At 45.2% G+C, this 18,338-nt stretch overlaps 3 protein-coding genes across 3 annotated transcripts; all 3 read right to left on the bottom strand.

The window, feature by feature from the left end:
• Positions 1-576: 576 nt before the first annotated feature.
• Positions 577-16,908, bottom strand: LOC308086940 (protein ANKUB1-like; the record flags this gene model as incomplete). Its single annotated transcript, XM_080430583.1, has 6 exons — positions 577-667; positions 839-1,780; positions 1,942-2,056; positions 14,574-14,790; positions 16,320-16,463; positions 16,819-16,908. The coding sequence occupies 6 exons, from the start codon at positions 16,906-16,908 to the stop codon at positions 577-579; spliced, it is 1,599 nt and encodes a 532-aa protein (XP_080286709.1).
• LOC308086367 (dynamin-2-like) lies at positions 4,567-7,020 on the bottom strand (the record flags this gene model as incomplete). The annotated part of the gene is made up of 1 exon (XM_080429888.1): positions 4,567-7,020. The coding sequence occupies one exon, from the start codon at positions 7,018-7,020 to the stop codon at positions 4,567-4,569; it is 2,454 nt and encodes an 817-aa protein (XP_080286014.1).
• On the bottom strand, positions 10,678-13,272 carry LOC308086368 (dynamin-2-like; the record flags this gene model as incomplete). The annotated part of the gene is made up of 1 exon (XM_080429889.1): positions 10,678-13,272. The coding sequence occupies one exon, from the start codon at positions 13,270-13,272 to the stop codon at positions 10,678-10,680; it is 2,595 nt and encodes an 864-aa protein (XP_080286015.1).
• Positions 16,909-18,338: the final 1,430 nt, after the last annotated feature.

Here is an 18,338-nt window from a genome sequence, read left to right on the forward strand (position 1 = left end):
ATAACTGTACAGCATAGGCATTTTTATTTCCACTATGTAATAATAATTAACATAATTAAACAACCACAGGACAGTTCCATAAGTGGGACTTTGCCAGGCACAGTATATACTGTATCTGTCAAAAGAAAAAGAAATCTAAGTTGAAAAATCAACTGTTGTCTTTAAACGGTTACACACTTAAATCAGTGTAGGCCACGTTAATAATGTCAATAAATGGTTGACATTGGTTGATGCTAGACAGACAGACAGACAGACAGACAGACAGACAGACAGACAGACAGACAGACAGACAGACAGACAGACAGACAGACAGACAGACAGAGGATAAAGAATATAGAAGGAGAGTAGTACTGAGATAAACAACTCAGCTGAAGGATTCTTCTTTGTCAACAGTTTACCAGGCAGTGAATGTAAGTCACATTGCTGTCAAACTGATATGATAAATGGTAGACACTGCTGGTATGATAAATGGTAACTAGTAGAAGCGAGAAGCCTATATGACAATTGGTAACCCTTATGATAAATGGCAGTGTGAGGTGGGGGGACTTCACTTGCTATTCCAGGCCCCAAAGCCTCTCAAGATCCATAGGTCATGTTCTGGAAACTCTTCCTGGCCAGCATCCGAGCCACATCCAGCTGTTGTAGCCATGGTCTCTCTGTGAATACACTTCATCATAGAAAAAATACAGAAATGGTTCAGTTAATTTATATCAGACATTAGATTGTAAAAAGTGCAAGTGTAAAAGGAAAGTAATACAATAAGTGCATTCAAATGAATGTAAATTATTACAATGAATAAAATAACTGCCATAACTTATTTTTCATAACAAAACCTGACCTAGCCATAGCCAAGCAGTACATGGCATTCTCTCTTGGGGTTCGACCCAAGTGGTGAGTGAAGGATTCTTCTAAAGACTCCGTTAGCATGTGGGAGGAGCTTGGGGATGAAAACATAAACAAATGCCTGGGATTGGTGTTCCGGGAGATGGGAGGGAGCGGGACTCTGCTCCTCCATTGGCTGCTCTTGTTCTCATCATTGGTTACAGTTGACAGGCCTTTCTCTCTAGTGTTACTTCCAACATGCCTCAGTGTCTTCAGTTTCTTTACATCATCCGCAACACACAGACGGGGCAGTTGCTGCGGTCCCCCCTGTGTGGCCTGTTTGCAAGGCAGATGGTTCAGCCTAGGGGCGTGGCCAATGGTGGGCAAAGGTCGCAGTGGTTTTGTTCGGACCCCTCTGCCTGCTTTACCTTTGCCCCTCCTGGGTTTTGAGGACATCTTAGGCTGGGTGTAGCCATCAACCAGCACCGTATCTCCCACCCTGGCTTTGAGGGGAGCTCCGGTTCCTCGGCATTGCTTCGCGGCTGCCTTCTTCTGCCCCAGCTTCACCCAGCGTTTTACCTGGACGTAGATACGCACAGGCATGGACATATGTGGCAAAGACACTACCGAGCACAGTTTGGTGCCCAAGTAGCGCACGCACTCCCTGTGACTGTGTCTGATGGCAATCCGCAAAGGGTCGCAACCTTCTGGGTTCCGACAGGCCAGGGTCAAAAGGTTGTTGCTGACGAAGAGCTTGAGGACGAGGAGCTGACCTTGCTCAGCGGCAGCATGGATGGGACACTTAGCGCTGTCTGGGTGGGCTGTTTCATGGCACCACTGGCGGTATGGGTGAACCCCCACAGGCTGCTGTGCATACAACCCTCGCTGCAGTAGCCAGCTGGCCAGATCCAGATGTCCTTGAAAGGCAGCGATGTATAGTGCCACCTGCTGCTGAAACCTGGAACATTGGAAAATCATTGTCAAAACAGTATTGAGTTAGAAAGGCTATAATATAAATGGATTCCCTCTAGATAGAATTAACTCAATTAAGACCTGAAGACTGATAAAATAATCACTGTATTGCCAGATGGGGGGGGGGGGGGTTGGGGGGGGTCTGACCTCATAACTGGCTTCTCTTCAGATAGGTGACTCTGGACTGTCTGTCTGTGTCCCAGAAAGCATCCTTGAAGAAACTCAACCCACCCATCCCATGTGTCCAGACGAATAGTGGTCCCTAGGTTCAAAGTAGTAAATGATAAATGAGTGTTTTTCCATGTGTCATTGATTGATTGATTGATTGATTGATTGATTGATTGAATACTTTATTACCGTTGTCAGAAATGTAAACAGCACAGTATACAGTCAGACATTTAGGCTAAAAGGATAACACAAAAAAGTCCTGGGGACTTTGTGGTCCTATATATACTGTAGGACCATATATCAAGCTGCTGCTCTTCGGTTATCAGGTCGCAGGCGAATTTCGACAGAAAAGTATCAAGGCACCTCATTCATCTCTATCTGATAAAAAAATAAACATCTGTGTAATGTAGAAAATACTGTATAGAAAAGAATAATACTAGGCCATCTACGACAGTACAAAACTTTGACAGGTATGTAAAATGTAACAATGTAGAATCACAGAGCAATCCTTCCAAAAGGCTATGGACTGGAATTAGCCAATCGGGCGCAAGCTGTTCATCCCGCGTATGGGACCTACACTACTAGCCAATTACAAAGCACTTATCCCTCCAGCTGCAGACATGCAACAATACACCAGCACAGCTTCAGACTGAAATGCCAACGCGTTAAAGTTGCATTAAACTGTTGTTGTTTCATATCTTCAAAGCAAACCTACTGATCATTCCCAAGCTTTGTGAAAATCCACCCACTCCTATATCCAACACCAGCTTGTAACATTGCTTAAACAAGACAGGGTCCAGTAATGTCAGGGCTGAGCACTCATCATGACCAAGTGAGCAGCCATCAGCTGGGTGAAGCTGAAACCCTGCAGGATTAACAAAGGTCTCCCCTCCTCCCATGTGTATCTCTAACATCATATTGATGATGACGTAGTCTTTCCCAATATGGAGAAACGGCAGGACATTAATGCATTCTGTTCTGTGCTTTTCATGATTGAATTTGTAGTGAGAAGGCAAGACTAGCTCAGACCCATGCCGTAATAAGGTTTATATATTATTTCTGGTGTATTGATGATGTCATATTAAATTAAAATATATTTCAAAACAAATGTGTTGAGGTACTAAATTGGCCCACTGACAGTAACCTAAACTAATCTCAGTTTAGATGAGGTTATGTGCATAAAAGGGACATGGACTGACAGATACAGAGATCTCCATATATGGGCATTCACTGATGACCTCAGTGATCTCCATATATGGGCATAAAATGGACAAGGACTGACAGATACAGAGATCTCCATACAGTATATAGGCATACAAGGGACAAGGACTGACAGATACAGAGATCTCCACATATGGGCATATCACCATGCCCATATATTGATGACATCAGGGATCTCCATATATGGGCATAAAAATACAGAGATTTCCATATATGGGCATGTCAGTCGGAACGGTGACGTAGTTGTTTGGGCCGCACCTCTAGTACTGTAAGCCCCCCAATCACTATAATAGTCACAAATGTAATAATAAAGGGATATTAACAAGTATTATTTGTTGTAAAAATTCAGTGTTTTATTACATTTCAAATGCACTTAGTAATACTTATATTAACTTTAGGAACTTAAATACAAATGCATTGAAAACAAACAAAATACAATACAATTTAATACAATGTACTGTGGCAATTTAAACTTGCATGTTTGGAATTGTAACAGCTGAAATCAATAATATATCATCATATTATTGACCCATGGATCGCATTAAATGAAGGTGGGAGCCACCAGTTGCCCATGTAATTCATAGATCATAAATGACAGATGTCACACAGTAGCTAGACTGGCCAGGGGCCACAGTGTACAAGTGATTAGAGTTTCCTTTCTTTTGCATGTGGACTGATGCCACCTGGTGGAGACTAAAAACTTAAATATATACAAAAATTTACAATTTAGGCATTTAGTAGACACTCTTAATCCAGAGCAAGGTAAACACAAGGTTGATTGATTGAATACTGTATCAGACAGAAATGTAAACAGTACAAGGTACAGTCAGACATTTGAGCTAAAAGGATAACACAAAAAAGTCCTGAGGACTTGTTTCCATTGTGGTCCTACAGTATGTGTGATACATACTGTAGATAATACATCAAATGCAAAGAAATAGTAATCTAGGATCATAGGTAACCTAGAACCTATCATCAGTCTAAACAGTATAACATCAAAAAATAAATAATTTGTACATTGAAAGTATACATATTAGCAGCCTATTAACATCACTTGAGTAGGTTGGATGCCGCAGATCATGGCTAAAACATAATAGGCCCCCCAACCCTATTGTGCATGCACACAGACGCGCACCCGCACACACGAATGTTTACACAATCTTTCTCTCTCACAAATGCGCACACGTACAGACAAGCGAGCACAAGCACACGTACGTACGTGCGCGCACACACACACACACACACACACACACACACACACACACACACACACACACACACACACACACACACACACACACACACACACACACACACACACACACACACACACACAAGGGTATAGTCCTGGCCATAGGTCTAGTCTAGTAGGCTCTACAAGGATCATAACGGTTGCGGAGGAACAGGTGGTCTTCGGCTGGGTAAGCTAGGGGGAACGTGGGCTGACCGGGAGGGAATCGGTGGTGGGGCACTGAAGGGGTCCTGGCCGTTGTTAAGGGCTTTTGTTGGTGAACCTTCAGCTTCTTCTGTTACAACAAACCTGTGCTCAGGGGTTGGGCTGGCCTTTTTGAGCCAGATGTCGCTGACTGGCAGTGGCATGGGGGTGGAGTTGGTGGTGGTGCTTATGTCACTGATGATGTAGAGTGCCTCTTTGAGGGCGTGGTACATGCGTATCATCTCCACTCTGCGCTGAGCCTGGTCACTCGACACCTCCATCAGTCTGTTCAGGTCCCCAGATGAATAGAGGTAGGATGGTAACTCTGTATGGATGAAGTCCTTTGTGCTGGTGATCATGAGGTGCATGATGATCTTGGGCATGAGGTCTTTGATGGACTTCTTGACGATGCTGATGTACGATTCCACCAGATTGCGGATGGTCTCCACCTGCCTCTCCAGCTGAGGGTCCTTAGAGGAATTGCGGTCATTATACACTGTGTCTGCACTCTCATCATTTTCATCCTGGTCCGTCTGATCAACCCCTGCCCTGAGGAAAGAGGCCTTCCAACTGTCCACATCCTCCTCCGAATCACAGGCCAGCTCAATCTGACTCAGATCTTTATACACATTCTTCTGCTCAGTGTTAAAAATGGCAAAGTTGTGCTTTGTGGACATGAAGCCTTTCTCCACGTCTCGTAGCTTCAAGTTATCCAGGGGCAACATGTATATCATCTCTTTCTCCTCCTCATTTTTGTACCAGGAGAGGGACTCAGCAGTCAAGATAAACCAGTACATCTTGGAGCCTCCTTTCATGAATTTGATGTTGATGGTGAGCCAGCCTTTACGGATCACTTGATTGGGAATGGCCCTCTTCTTGTTCGCAGATGTGCTCCTCTGCTGGGCATTAGAGAAGCCAATGAAGTCCTCGTGGTTTGTGTTGATGTAGGACTGCTCAATGTCAATCAGGAGGAGAACCTGATCCTTGGTCTTGCCTTCCCTCTCTCTAACATAAGTTGTGATACTTATCTCTGCTTCCTCCTGCAGTCTGGGGTAGAAGCCAAGCTTTTTGGTGCACTGTTTGACTGTGTTGATGAGCTCCTCTATGACCATGTCGATACATTTGAGACAGGGCGTTTTCAGCTCAGCAATCTGCTTTTTCACAATGGTCTCAAACGCCAGGTCGGGAATGAACAGGCCACCTCTGACACCACGGACGTTCCTAATGGCATTCTTGATCTCCCTCCTCAGCTCCTTCTCATTAGAAATGGTATTAAGCAGCTCATGGCTTAAGCGCTCGTGGAAGATGCGGTTGATCTTGGCACCGCCTGATAGCTCGTTAGTGTCCACCACCTGGTATCCAGAGCCCTCGATGCACGTCTTAAAGTCTACGCTAAACTGCTGCACCATCTGCAATAAGGCCTTGGTCTTGTGTGTGGGGTCATCAGGGAGGAGGTTCTTGTACTCCTCCACCTCCTTCTCCAGAGAGAGGAGTTGGCTCTGAAGCTTATTGCGCAGGCCGGGCAAAGTGTCGTGGATGTGATTAATAAGTTGCTGGTTGAGGGTCTTCTGTAGGTGCGGTGTGCCCATGCGCTCAGCCATGTGTCTATAGACTGTGTGGGATAGGAAGAACTTCCTCTCTGCAGTCAGTGCAGCATGAATGTCCTTCCTCTCATCTATGTTCTTCTGACTTCGGTTTACCACGCCAATGTATCCTCTACGCAGTGGAAAAGCCTTATTCTCTAGGATGTCCTTTGCGTCCGTCCCTTCGTCCATCAGGTCTAGTTTTGTAATAACACCAATGGTGCGCAGACCATGTGGGTCCACCTCCTTGGCGATCTTGAGTGCGTCAGAGTTAGCCAGGTCGCTGTTGGCGGGAGTAACGGCCAGGATCAGACAGCTGTCCTTAGTGATGAACTGCAGCAGCATGTCCCAAATCTGGCACTCGATGTCCACGGGCTGGTCCCCGACTGGCACCTTGATCATCCCTGGAAGGTCAACCAAGGTCAGGTTCAGCACGTTTGGGGAGTACACCCTCAGGTTAATGGGGATGGGAGAGATACCCTTGTTGGAGCCTGTGATCCGGTCCGTCTCCGCCTCAATCTCTGATAGGACCTCATTGAAATCCACAAACTTCTTCCCTTTGCAGTGCAGGAACTCTGCATATTCTGTTTTATTGTTGACCAGCTGCAGGATGAGAGGTCGGCGGGTAACAATGCCTGATCCACGTGGAAGGAAGTCCCTACCAACAAAACTTTCCAAGACTGAGCTTTTTCCAGCACTCTGTCCGCCGATAACAGCAATTTGCGGAAGGTCAAAATTACAACTCTGGCCAATGGTGGTGAAAGCGTCTTGAAGCTTGTTTATCAGGGGGATCAAGTCTTTCATCCCCGGGTTCCCCATTTGGCTTTGTTTCCTGGGTTAGACCTGCTGCTAAACAATCTATGTTTATCTATCCAGATCAAACTGGAGGTAACTCCAAAGGCATCTCCTTAAAAAGGCTGACCCTCAAAATGTGATGTCACAGTTGCACACTGATTGGACAGAGTATTTTGATGATGTCAGGGTTGCTATGGTAGCAGAGATCAATCGTACTCAGTTATCAACAGTGTTTGTGTGTATGCCCAAATATGGAGTTCCAGCCGGCTACTTTAGACATTATGTCTACGAATTTTATGTATGTATGTATGCATGTATGCATGTATGCATGCATGCATGCATGCATGTATGCATGTATGCATGTATGTGTGGGTGGGAAAACGTTAACTCTATTTCATTGTGCTATTTGAAGTTTTGATCTGCATGTTTTGACATGAATGTGTGTTTGCCTTTGCACAATATGACTTATTCGGTCTATTGATGGTTATTTATGATAACTAACTTGTATTGTATTGTATGTGTATGTATTTCTCACTCTATTTTCCTGCAGTTTCCACGTTGAGTTTATGTCAGTAACGATTGTAAACCATCAGTACATTTTCAGCACCACTATAATGTTACTTGTGTATCTAAACAATCTAATCTAATTATGTTAAATATGTCTTGGAAAATAATTACTCACTCTGCAGATGATGGTAGCCCCACAATTTAACTAGACAGATACAAGTCGGGAAGGATGCAAAGTGGGAAAGCATTAGCCTGGCATTGGCCAGACTGATAACGTGGATTCACTCTCACGTTCCTCCCCGGTATCAGTCTGGACTTCGGCCCATAGGGAGCGAGTATGAGAAATCAGAAAAAGATTTTGATGCTTTTCACTGTAGTATGGACAGCAGTTGAAACACAGTCACTGATTGGCCCGATCATTTTCTGATTTCTCATACTCGCTCCCTATGGGCCGAAGTCCAGACTGATTCTGGGGAGGAACGTGAGAGTGAATCCACGTTATCAGTCTGGCCAATGCCAGGCTAAGAAAGAATGCCCTAACCCCTGTACCCGTTGTTGGTTGTACCCATCTCTCTGTGTCCCTTTTGTGCCCATATTCCCACTAGAGGTTCTGCATCTATGTCGCACCACCGAACCGACCAATATGTCTCAGTCATAGTGTCGGGGGCTTTGTCAGATACCCGTTGTAACTGTCTGTCTGTGTCCCTTTTGTGCCCATATATGGAGATGTCTGTTTCTGTCTGTCTACCTGTGTCCCTTTTATGCCCATATATGGAGATCTCTGTATCTGTCAGTCCTTGTCTTTGTTATGCCCATATATGGAGATCCCGATGTCATCAGTATATGCCCATATATTGGAATGCCCATATATGGGGAATATTGGTTAGATCGGCGGTTCTGGACAACTCAACTACTCTACAGCGGGCATCGCACTCCCTCGAGTCCTTTCCGCTGCGCGCGCCGAGTTTGAAGTCAGTTGGTTCCATAGATGCACATGACCATATATGGCATAGCAGTAGGATCTGTAGCTCTAGAAAACCGGATATCTGTATCTGTCAGTCCTTGTCCCTTTCATGCCCATGAAGATTGCTGAAGTCATCATGCCCATATATGGGCATACCCCCTTTTGGGCCCATATATGGAGCTGACTGATTTGTGTACGCAAAAAAAAATCTACGTAACCACGCCCCCTTTTGGCCCCAAGAGAAGACAAAAGTGTTACTCCTCCCGCACGGTTGACACAGTCCCGGCAATATATATCAAAACATGCGGCTTGGCCGGGACAAGTTGGCGATTACTTTTCTTGCCGTTACGCATTACCATGGCGACATAATACGCGGAAAACAGCGTAACCCTCTCTCTCCTCTCCTCTCCTCTCCTCTCCTCTCCTCTCTCGTCCCAGTGGTTATCAAAGTTCCGGGGGTCCCCGGACCCATCATTGGTTTTCAAAGTGCAGTTCGAGGACCCCCAGGGGTCTTTAAGGATTTGCCAACTCCACTATATCTGCACACACACACACACACACACACACACACAGACACACACACACACACACACACACACACACGCGCGAAAATTGCCGATCTACAAGCTCACAACGAGTTGCTCTGTGAAACCGAGCTTTCCCATCTCTCCTCTCATTGGCCAGATGTCCCACTGGACATCTGATGGACTTCGACTTTATTGCTGAAGCCCCGCCCCCTCTGTCTTCCTATTGGCTGGGCTTTAAACAGACATCGGGGATCTCCATATATGGGCATAACAAAGACAAGGACTGACAGATACAGAGATCTCCATTTGTTCCCCATTGAAACCCATGTTTTTAAAAAAGTGCCAAAACGCTCCGAAACTTCGCCTACGTGGGGGTCTGCGAACAAATACATCTGACTCAGTTTTTGCCTCAGACCGCCTGAAGTGGGTGAAACAAGCACTTACCCTTTGAGTAATTGTTAAAAAAAAAATTCTTTCTTTTTTTCTTAGATGCTTTTTTATTTTATTGACCACCAAAATTGACCACCCAAAAAACAGTTAGAAGCACGTTTCAAGCCATTTGCAGTCGATTGGTGGTACTTTGTAGTGACACTATTTTGGGTCCATAACATTTCACTGAGCTATGAGCTAGGTCTCGACTGTACCGTACGATCTTGGGTAAGTGGTTAAAACAATACATTCATTTCACCCTACCTCTTGAACACAAGGTTGCATAGAAATTTCGAATAACTTTTGTTTCTAGTTTATGATTATGTTGTCATAGTGATGTGGCCGTGGTTTGTTCATGGTTATGTCAGAGTGACGTGGCAATGGTGGTTATGTTATGAAGATCTCTGTATCTGTCTGTCTGAGTTTATGCCCATATAAGGAGATTTCTGTATTTGTCTGTCCTTGTCCCTTGTATACCCATATATGGAGTACCCTGATGTCAGCAGTATAAGCCCATGGCATGTCCACTCCATATATGGGCATAAGGTTGGTTAAATTGTGGGGCTAGCATTATCTACACTATCGAGTGAGCGATTATTTTCCATCTTTCAAAATTGCTCTTCATCGATTAAGGCCTGAACAGCATTATGGAAAGTGTGTTCAAACTTAACAGAAATTTAGAAGAATTTCTTTGATTTACCAAATACAATGTACAATGAGTCAGTATTTTACAGAAATATTATGGATACACAAAGTGAGAAATGTGAACATGTTCCCTAATTTTGCAGATATTCAGAATGTGATACTATAAGCAAGGAGGTGCGGCACAGTATAATATCCAATATTGGGTGGGCCACGAGAGATATTAGAATTAAATGTATTCATTACAAAATCATACACGGATGCTACTACACCCCTGTGAAGTTATTTAGGATGGGATTAATGCAAGGTAAAAGTTGTTCGAAATGTAAGGAGGAAACCATGTCCTGGGGTATTACCTTTCTGGAGAAAGATATTGGGTACATTACGAGAATGTCCAGGACAAACTTTATTCTGTGTTACCAGATTCCCCACAGTTTTAGTCTTTCTCTTCCTGGAAATAGAAGCCAGTCTTGCATCAATAAAAAAAGACGTTTGAAATGACCAAATTACCACCGATGATGTCATTGGTAGGCAGGTTTCTGAACTGTCCCACCTCTGAGACACAGAGTGAGTGGTTGAAATGGGTGAAGTGCTCCTTGATTAACAGAAAACTTAGAAGAACTTCTTCCACCACAACTGGATGTTGGCTGGCCGGGAGGGACTCTGTGGCGGGGTAGTCCTACTGAAGGGCTTCTGGTCACTGCTGAAAGGATTAATTATTGGTGGACTACCTGGAAGAGAAGAGATAGGGGGTGGGCCAAAGATAGGAGGAGGGCTGAGGGCAGTCACAAATACTGGGCTGTGGTTGAGGGGCCGTTCTGGTGGCAGGCCGTGCACCACAGGCGGGCAGCTCGGTGGCGCGGCTGCTTCTGCAACCACTGGCCCGCAGTGAGGGGTTGAGCTGGCCTTTTCAAATGTCCAGTGGTCGCTAACAAGTGGTGGCATGGGGGTGGAGATGGTGGTGGTGCTGATGTCACTGATGATGTGTAGTGCCTCCTTGAGGGTGTAGTACATGTGCAGGATCTCCTCTCTGCGCTTCACCTGGTCAGCCGACTCCTCCATCAAGCTGTTCTGGTCCCCATATGAATAGAGGTGGGATGGTAGTTCTGTGTGGATGAAGTCCTTTGTGCTGTTGATCATGAGGTGCATGATTATTTTGGGCATGAGGTCTTTGATGGACTTGTTGATGATGCCGATATATGAGTCCGTCAGGTTGCGGAGGGTCTGCACTTGCCTCTCCAGCTGAGGGTCCTGAGAGGAATTGCAGTCATTAGACACTGTGTTTGCAGCGGCATTCTCATCGTGTTCATCCTGGTCCTGAAGATAAACTCCTGCCCTGATGAAGGAGTTCTTCCAACTGTCCACATCCTCCCCAGAATTACAGGCCAGCTCAACCTGATGCATATCTTTATACACATTTCTCTGCTCAGTGTTGAAAATGGCGAACATGTGTTTTTTGTCCACAAAACACATCTTTGGGATTTTCAGCCATGTCTCGAAGCCTTTCCCCACCATGTCTCGTAGCTTCAAGTCATCCAGGTGCAACATGTACATCATCTCTTTCTCTTCCTCATCTTTGTACCAGGAGAGGGACTCAGCAGTCAGGACAAACCAGTACATCTTGGGGCCTCCTTTCATGATGCTCATGTTGATGGTGAGCCAGCCTTTACGGATCGCCTGATTGGGAAGGGCCCTCTTCTTCTTGGCAGCTAGGTTACTCTGCTGGGCATTAACAAAGCCGATGAAGTCCTCATGGTTTGTATTGATGTAAGACCGCTCAATGTCAATCAGGAGCAGAACCTGGTCCTTGGTCTTGCCTTCCCTCTTTCTGACATAAGTCGTGACAATTCTCTCTGTTTCCTCTCTCAGTCTGGGATAGGAGCTAAGCTTGTTGGTGCACTGCCTGACTGCGTTTATGAGTTCCTCTATGACCATGTCAATACATTTGAGACAGGGCGTTTTCAGCTCAGCAAGCTGCTTTTTCACAATGGTCTCAAACGCCAGGTCGGGAGTGAACAAGCCACTTCTGACACCATGGACGTTCTTGATGGCGTTCCTTATCTCCCTCCTCAGCTCCTTCTCATTAAAACCTATCTTAACCAACTCGTAGGCTAAGCGCTTGTGGAAGATGTGGTTGATCTTGGCACCGCACGATAGCTCGTTAGTGTCCACCTGGTACCTGGAGCCCTCGATACACGTCTTAAAGTCGACGCCAAACGACTGCACCATCTGCAATAAGGCCTTGGTCTTGCGCGCGGGGTCATCGGGACGGAAATTCCTATACTCCTCCACCTGCTTCTCCAGAGAGAGGAGTTGGCTCTGAAGCTTACTGCGCAAGTCGGACAAGGTGTCACGGATATGATTAATAAGTTGCTGGTTGAGGGTCTTCTGTAGGTGTGATGTGCCCATGCGCTCAGCCATGTGTCTATAGACTGGGTGGGACAGGAAGAACTTCCTCTCTGCAGCCAGTGCAGCATGAATGTCCTTCCTCTCATCTATGTCCTTCTGACTACGGTTAACTACACCAATGTATCCTCTACGCAGTGGAAAAGCCTTATTCTGTAGGATGTCCTTTGCGTCAGTCCCTTCGTCCATCAGGTCTAGTTTTGTAATAACACCAATGGTGCGCAGACCATGTGGGTCCACCTGCTTGGCAATCTTGAGTGCGTCAGAGTTAGCCAGGTCGTTGTTGGCGGGGTTGACGGCCAGGATCAGACAGCTCTCCTTGGTGATGAACTGCAGCAGCATGTCTAAGATCTGGTGCTCGATGTCCACTGGCTGGTCCCCGACCGGCACTTTGGTTATCCCTGGCAGGTCAATCAGGGTCAGGTTCAGCACATTTGGGGAGTACACCCTCAGGGTAATGGGGATGGGAGAGATACCCTTGTTGGAGCCTGTGATCCGGTCCGTCTCCGCCTCAATCTCTGATCGGACATCATTGAAGTCCACAAACTTCTTCCCTTTGCAGTGCAGGAACTCTGCATATTCTGTTTTATTGTTGACCAGCTGCAGGATGAGAGGTCGGCGGGTAACAATGCCTGATCCACGTGGAAGGAAGTCCCTACCAACAAAACTTTCCAAGACCGAGCTTTTTCCAGCACTCTGTCCGCCGACAACAGCAATTTGTGGAAGGTCAAAATTACAACTCTGACCAATGGTGGTGAAAGCGTCTTGAAGCTTGTTGATCAGGGGGATCAAATCTTCCATACCCGGGTTGATCAGATCTGCTGCTCAACCCAACCCAGGGGCTAAGCTGATGCTGGTTCGGAAACGTTTGCTCAGCAACAAACCGATCGGGTAACTCTGAAAGTGATGAGTTCTAAATGCTTCAAACAGGTCCTGCATTTGCGGTCTTGTTGCCATTAGTATCAAAAAATTATCTTCACACCTTAAATAGGTTGAGAAGAGCTCTTATCTCAAACGTTGGTGTGCACTGATTGGAGAATTTTGACGATGTCAGGGTTGCTATGGCAGCAGTGATAAAACTGGTTTGTATGAGGTTATGTTGTTGTTACTCCTGTGTGTCTGTCTGTCTGTGTGCCCGGGGCCAATCTGGCAAACTAATCGATCCGTGTCAAATTTCTTGGGCATGCTGCCAGTAGACCAAAGGATTATCTCCATTTATCTTTCATGTAGTGTAAACTTTTTGATATATTTAACGGATGGAAGTGAATAGTGGCCGGATCAGGTACCTTGCTCAAATAAGGAGTCATACGTTTTAAATATGTCAGATGACAGACATCATAGACTGACCAACCTTCCAGGCGGATATAGAGTATGCACTCCACCCAGAGCATGAACCTCTGTATCATCACAAATTCCCCTTTACTCAGACCATGTGAGTGCAGTGGCGTAGCCAGAACGCTAGCCGAGGCTGGGCCTAGGGAGTCGCGCGAAGCATAATAATATACACTGTTATCAAAATGGCTGAATATGACATAAAAAATTTTTATAAAATAAAGTTATAATTAAAAAATATAATTGGGTGGGCAGAAAAACCAAATGGGTGCATGGGCCCAGGCCTACCTATGCCCACCCGTGGTTACACCCCCATGGGTGAGTGTTGCATGCATGAAATTGGGTACGCCAACTCAAAACAGCCTTAAAGACATGATGCCAGCACTATTTAAACCCACTGATTTCAAAAACAGAACTTAAAGAAGGGGAGCTTTATTCTGCAATATAAACGTACGTGACTGGAAATGCCCCCCCCCCCCCCCCCCCCCCCCCCCACACACACACACACACTTCTCAGACCAGGTGAGTGTTTCATGCATGAAGTCGCTACGCCAACTCCAAACAGCCCCAAAGACGTGAGGCAACATCACCCTGTGACGTATTTCTGACTCTGCCTCTTCCAAGGGGGTTGTGACTGTGAGGGACTTCCTTTTTCAAAAAGCTCTTAAAATGGAAACCTTTAGTGTATTGGAAATATTACGGAACATTTCATAATGTGGCTGAACGCAAAATGAACCATAGAGAAACCAAAGAAAGAGAATGGCTCGTACCCACTTCAATTGCGTAGTCATGCAAATGGTTGCAGTCGTAGAGTTGCACTCCACTGGCCATGCTCAGTCTGAAGGCACTGACAGGGAGGCCGCACTGAAGGGAGACCATGGTTTTGAGTCTGGCTACAGATGTGCTCAGGAGAAACTCAGTTCCTATGAAGGGCACGGTCTCTCTTGTCACAGCATTGAACACATGCATCACAGGCTTTTGTTCATTCTGGAAAAACGACAACAATAATAAAATCCTCATTTATTATAATACATTTTTCCAAACAATACTATACATAAATAGAAGGCATGAAACAGATTTCATAGCAATTGTAGCTTTGGAAGTGGGCCATTAAAAGAAACTTAGAGAGGACGGATAGGCTACTGTAATTCTAGATAATATGTTCTTTATTCCAGAATGTGTTACATTACTATATTCAGTAGTTTGGTATCTACAGTAATTGTCCATATGATTGGAATAATTGAATATTTTTCCTTTTGTTCCCTTTCTGCCTTAGGAAGAGCAATATTGTCGTGCTTAGTTATGGCTTTCCGGGCACTAATAAAAGCGAGAAGCTTCCAATCTCTTGTATTTTTTATGTGCTGCTGCCACCTTGTGGACAAACTAAAGTAATGTATTGCACACACTCAATCTACACTTGAAGACAGTGGAATATCCCTTCCTCACACTCTCACACACACACACACACACACACACACACACACACACACACACACACACACACACACACACACACACACACACACACACACACACACACACACACACACACACACACACACACACACACACACACACACACACACACACACACACACACACACACAGTGAGCAAGGTTGCCTGGAGATGGGCCTGGTATGTGGCCCAATAGTAAAACCACACTCTTGTGTTTGATTGTCAGTTACAACATGTGTTGTCAATGTAGAAACTAAAGAAGGGTCATAAAGCCATTCCCCATTAAACTGGCTTTCCCTTGGGGCCTCTTTTTGCCCTCATTAGAATCTAAATGAGAGTATTTCATTTCATGAAATTGGTATCACAACCAGAACATTTATTTTCAGAGCTGGAGAGATGGAGAGGCTGGCTTTCGCATATCTCGTGCAACGCTCATCTTATACACTTCACATTTGGCAGATGTATTGCTGAGGACCCAAGGACAGTAAGAGGAACATAAACTGATCTTGGCAGAAAAAGCAATGAGAAGTATGAGATTTCAGTTTGTCCTTTGGCAGGCAGAAAGGGGTCATCACAGATGACATGTATATAGTGAGTTTCATGGTTCTATTGTTACATTTGCCCTCTGTCTCCGCCTAATAAGCCCTTTGATTCCAATGAGCACATGTTTGGCAGTTTGAAAACCTAATTTAAAACAGTAGATTGGCTATTTTCAGCAGATAGCTACACAAGTATTGACTAACTGTTGGAACCTATATACCATAAATAAAATTAATAACACACAGCGATGATGTCTTCTCTCAAATTGTATTATTTTAAGTAGATTAAATTTGTGAAAAATCCCTATCTCCAAATCTCTGAGACAGCGTCTATTCTGCCCTTATAGATGGATCTGTACAGTACTAGACAGATAGCGAACGAGAAATCCACATCTCCAAAAAAGAGGACAAGGCATAACTTTTCTTGTACTTTACTTGAAGAATGTCAGATTTATATCCGTAAAAGAAATAATGTAGAAATAATGTCATACAATGAATTGAATTGCATCTGCGATCAGTACCTTGATCAGGCATCTGATGGCACTGCCAGCAGTGATGCCCACGTCAGACAGAGTCCAGCTGTCCTGCATGGCTCCACCAGCATAGCTCAGCTCCAGGAAATGTCGGACCTGCTTGTCATCTGACAGTTGCACATGAAAGAAATCCTAAAGAAAATTGTGGACGTTTATAAAGCCTAAATTTAAATGCAGCTCAAAGTACAAAGACATAAGGTACATTATGTAAATTGCATTTGAAAATAATTTCAATATATTTGCGATCTACTCGCACAGAATAAACACACAAACACCACAATTTCCACTCATGCATTTTCATGAACCCAAAACATTTTTTAAAATATATCAATCTAACAATCCCATTTGTCTCTCAAGCAACCATGTCAAATTGCCATGTAAAAAAGAATATCGGTCAAATTAAGGACGCTTTTTTTTTGTCAAAACAACTCAATCCAGAACAGTGATGTGAGCGGTCCCTGAAAGCCCTCATTTGAGTTTTTATTACCTTGACCATCTGCTTTATGGCCCCCACAGTCTGATCAGGAGACACGTCAAAGGGCTCCCAGGTGCCCTCAAAGGAGATGAAGACCCTCATGATGGAGACATTTCCGTCCGGCCCCTCTGCCCCACGACAGCACTCTGAGCAGGCTGGGCAGTGGGCAGTGAATGAGGGCTGTGTGTTGGAGGCAGGGCCATGGCAAGCATGGGAGGGTCTCAGGAGAAACAATCTGGGAACCCATTCGGTAAAGAAAAGAAAAGAAAAAAAGACAGGAACTTGGTTTGGCTCCTCCCCTTTCTTAGTCCACTTCCTCCCGGGTGCTTCTGTGTTTATTCCTACTAACAACATTACATGTTTAGGGCAGTGGTGCTTATCTGTCTTGAGCGATTACTAGAGAGATGACACTCCCATGCAAGAGGAAGTTTTTATGGTAAATGTTAATGGTCTGCATTTCTATAGGCTACCTCCTTTATCTAAAGCGCTTTACAATATTTGTTACATTCACACATTCACACACTGACGGCAGAGGCAACCATGCAAGGCACCAACCAGCTCTTGGGATTATTTAAGGGTTCAGTCAGTGTCTTGCTCAAAGATACCTCAACACAAGGTCAGGAAGATACATCAAACCAGGAACATTCCAGGTCACAGACAGGCGCTATACCTTCTGAGCCACTGCCACAAAGGTAAAGCTTAATTCATACTTCTGTACATCACATGAGGGCGTTGCTTACCAAAAAGAACAGATCTAGCTAACAACGCGAGTACAGTAGGCTTTAGTTGGTGCAGGGTGTCAAGAGGTGCAACGGCTATAGTTTTGGATTTTATTTAGACAGGATGCTAGCAAGATAGGAAATGGAATGGAGGACAGAGAGGTAGAGGGACATAATGTTTTTGGGGGTTGTTGTCATATCAAAGATGATGGAGCCTCCTCTGGAGACTGAGAGTATTTACAGGAAAACGTAATCCCTTTAAAAACCACCACAGTAAGGGGCACGGTGGCGCAGTCGGTAGCGCTGTCGCCTCACAGCTAGAAGGTCCTGGGTTCGATTCCCGCCGGGGACGCTGTGGGCACTGGGGGCGTGTCTTCTCCTCCGCGTCATCAGCGCCCATACCCTAGGTGGGGTTGGCGAAAGGGCCTACTCTGTGTGGAGTTTGCATGTTCTCCCCGTGTCTCCTAGGGTAGTTAATACCCTCACAAAAACATGTAGTAATCCTGGTCACTATACCGCCTCCCCCATGACAGCCGGGGCGCCTGATGGAGGGGAAGGGAACTGGTTGGAATAACGTGTTCCTTCCACGCGCTACGTCCAACCAGGGAAACTCCCCCCTGTCAGGTGACAAGAAGGTCAGTTGGCTCTCATGCCTGAAGGAAGCATGAGCTCGGCCCTGGCCTCCCTACTGTGGGGTGACAGGTGTAATACTGGTGTAGGGCTGGTGTAGTGCCCAGGATCACTTAGGAAATTGGCACTGGGTGAAAAAAAATGGGTTACAAAAATCGCGGGATAAAAATTTAAGTAAAAAAA

This window comes from Gymnoscopelus braueri (assembly GCF_963280865.1).
Source record: "Gymnoscopelus braueri genome assembly, chromosome: 6".
Classification (NCBI taxonomy): domain Eukaryota; kingdom Metazoa; phylum Chordata; class Actinopteri; order Myctophiformes; family Myctophidae; genus Gymnoscopelus; species Gymnoscopelus braueri.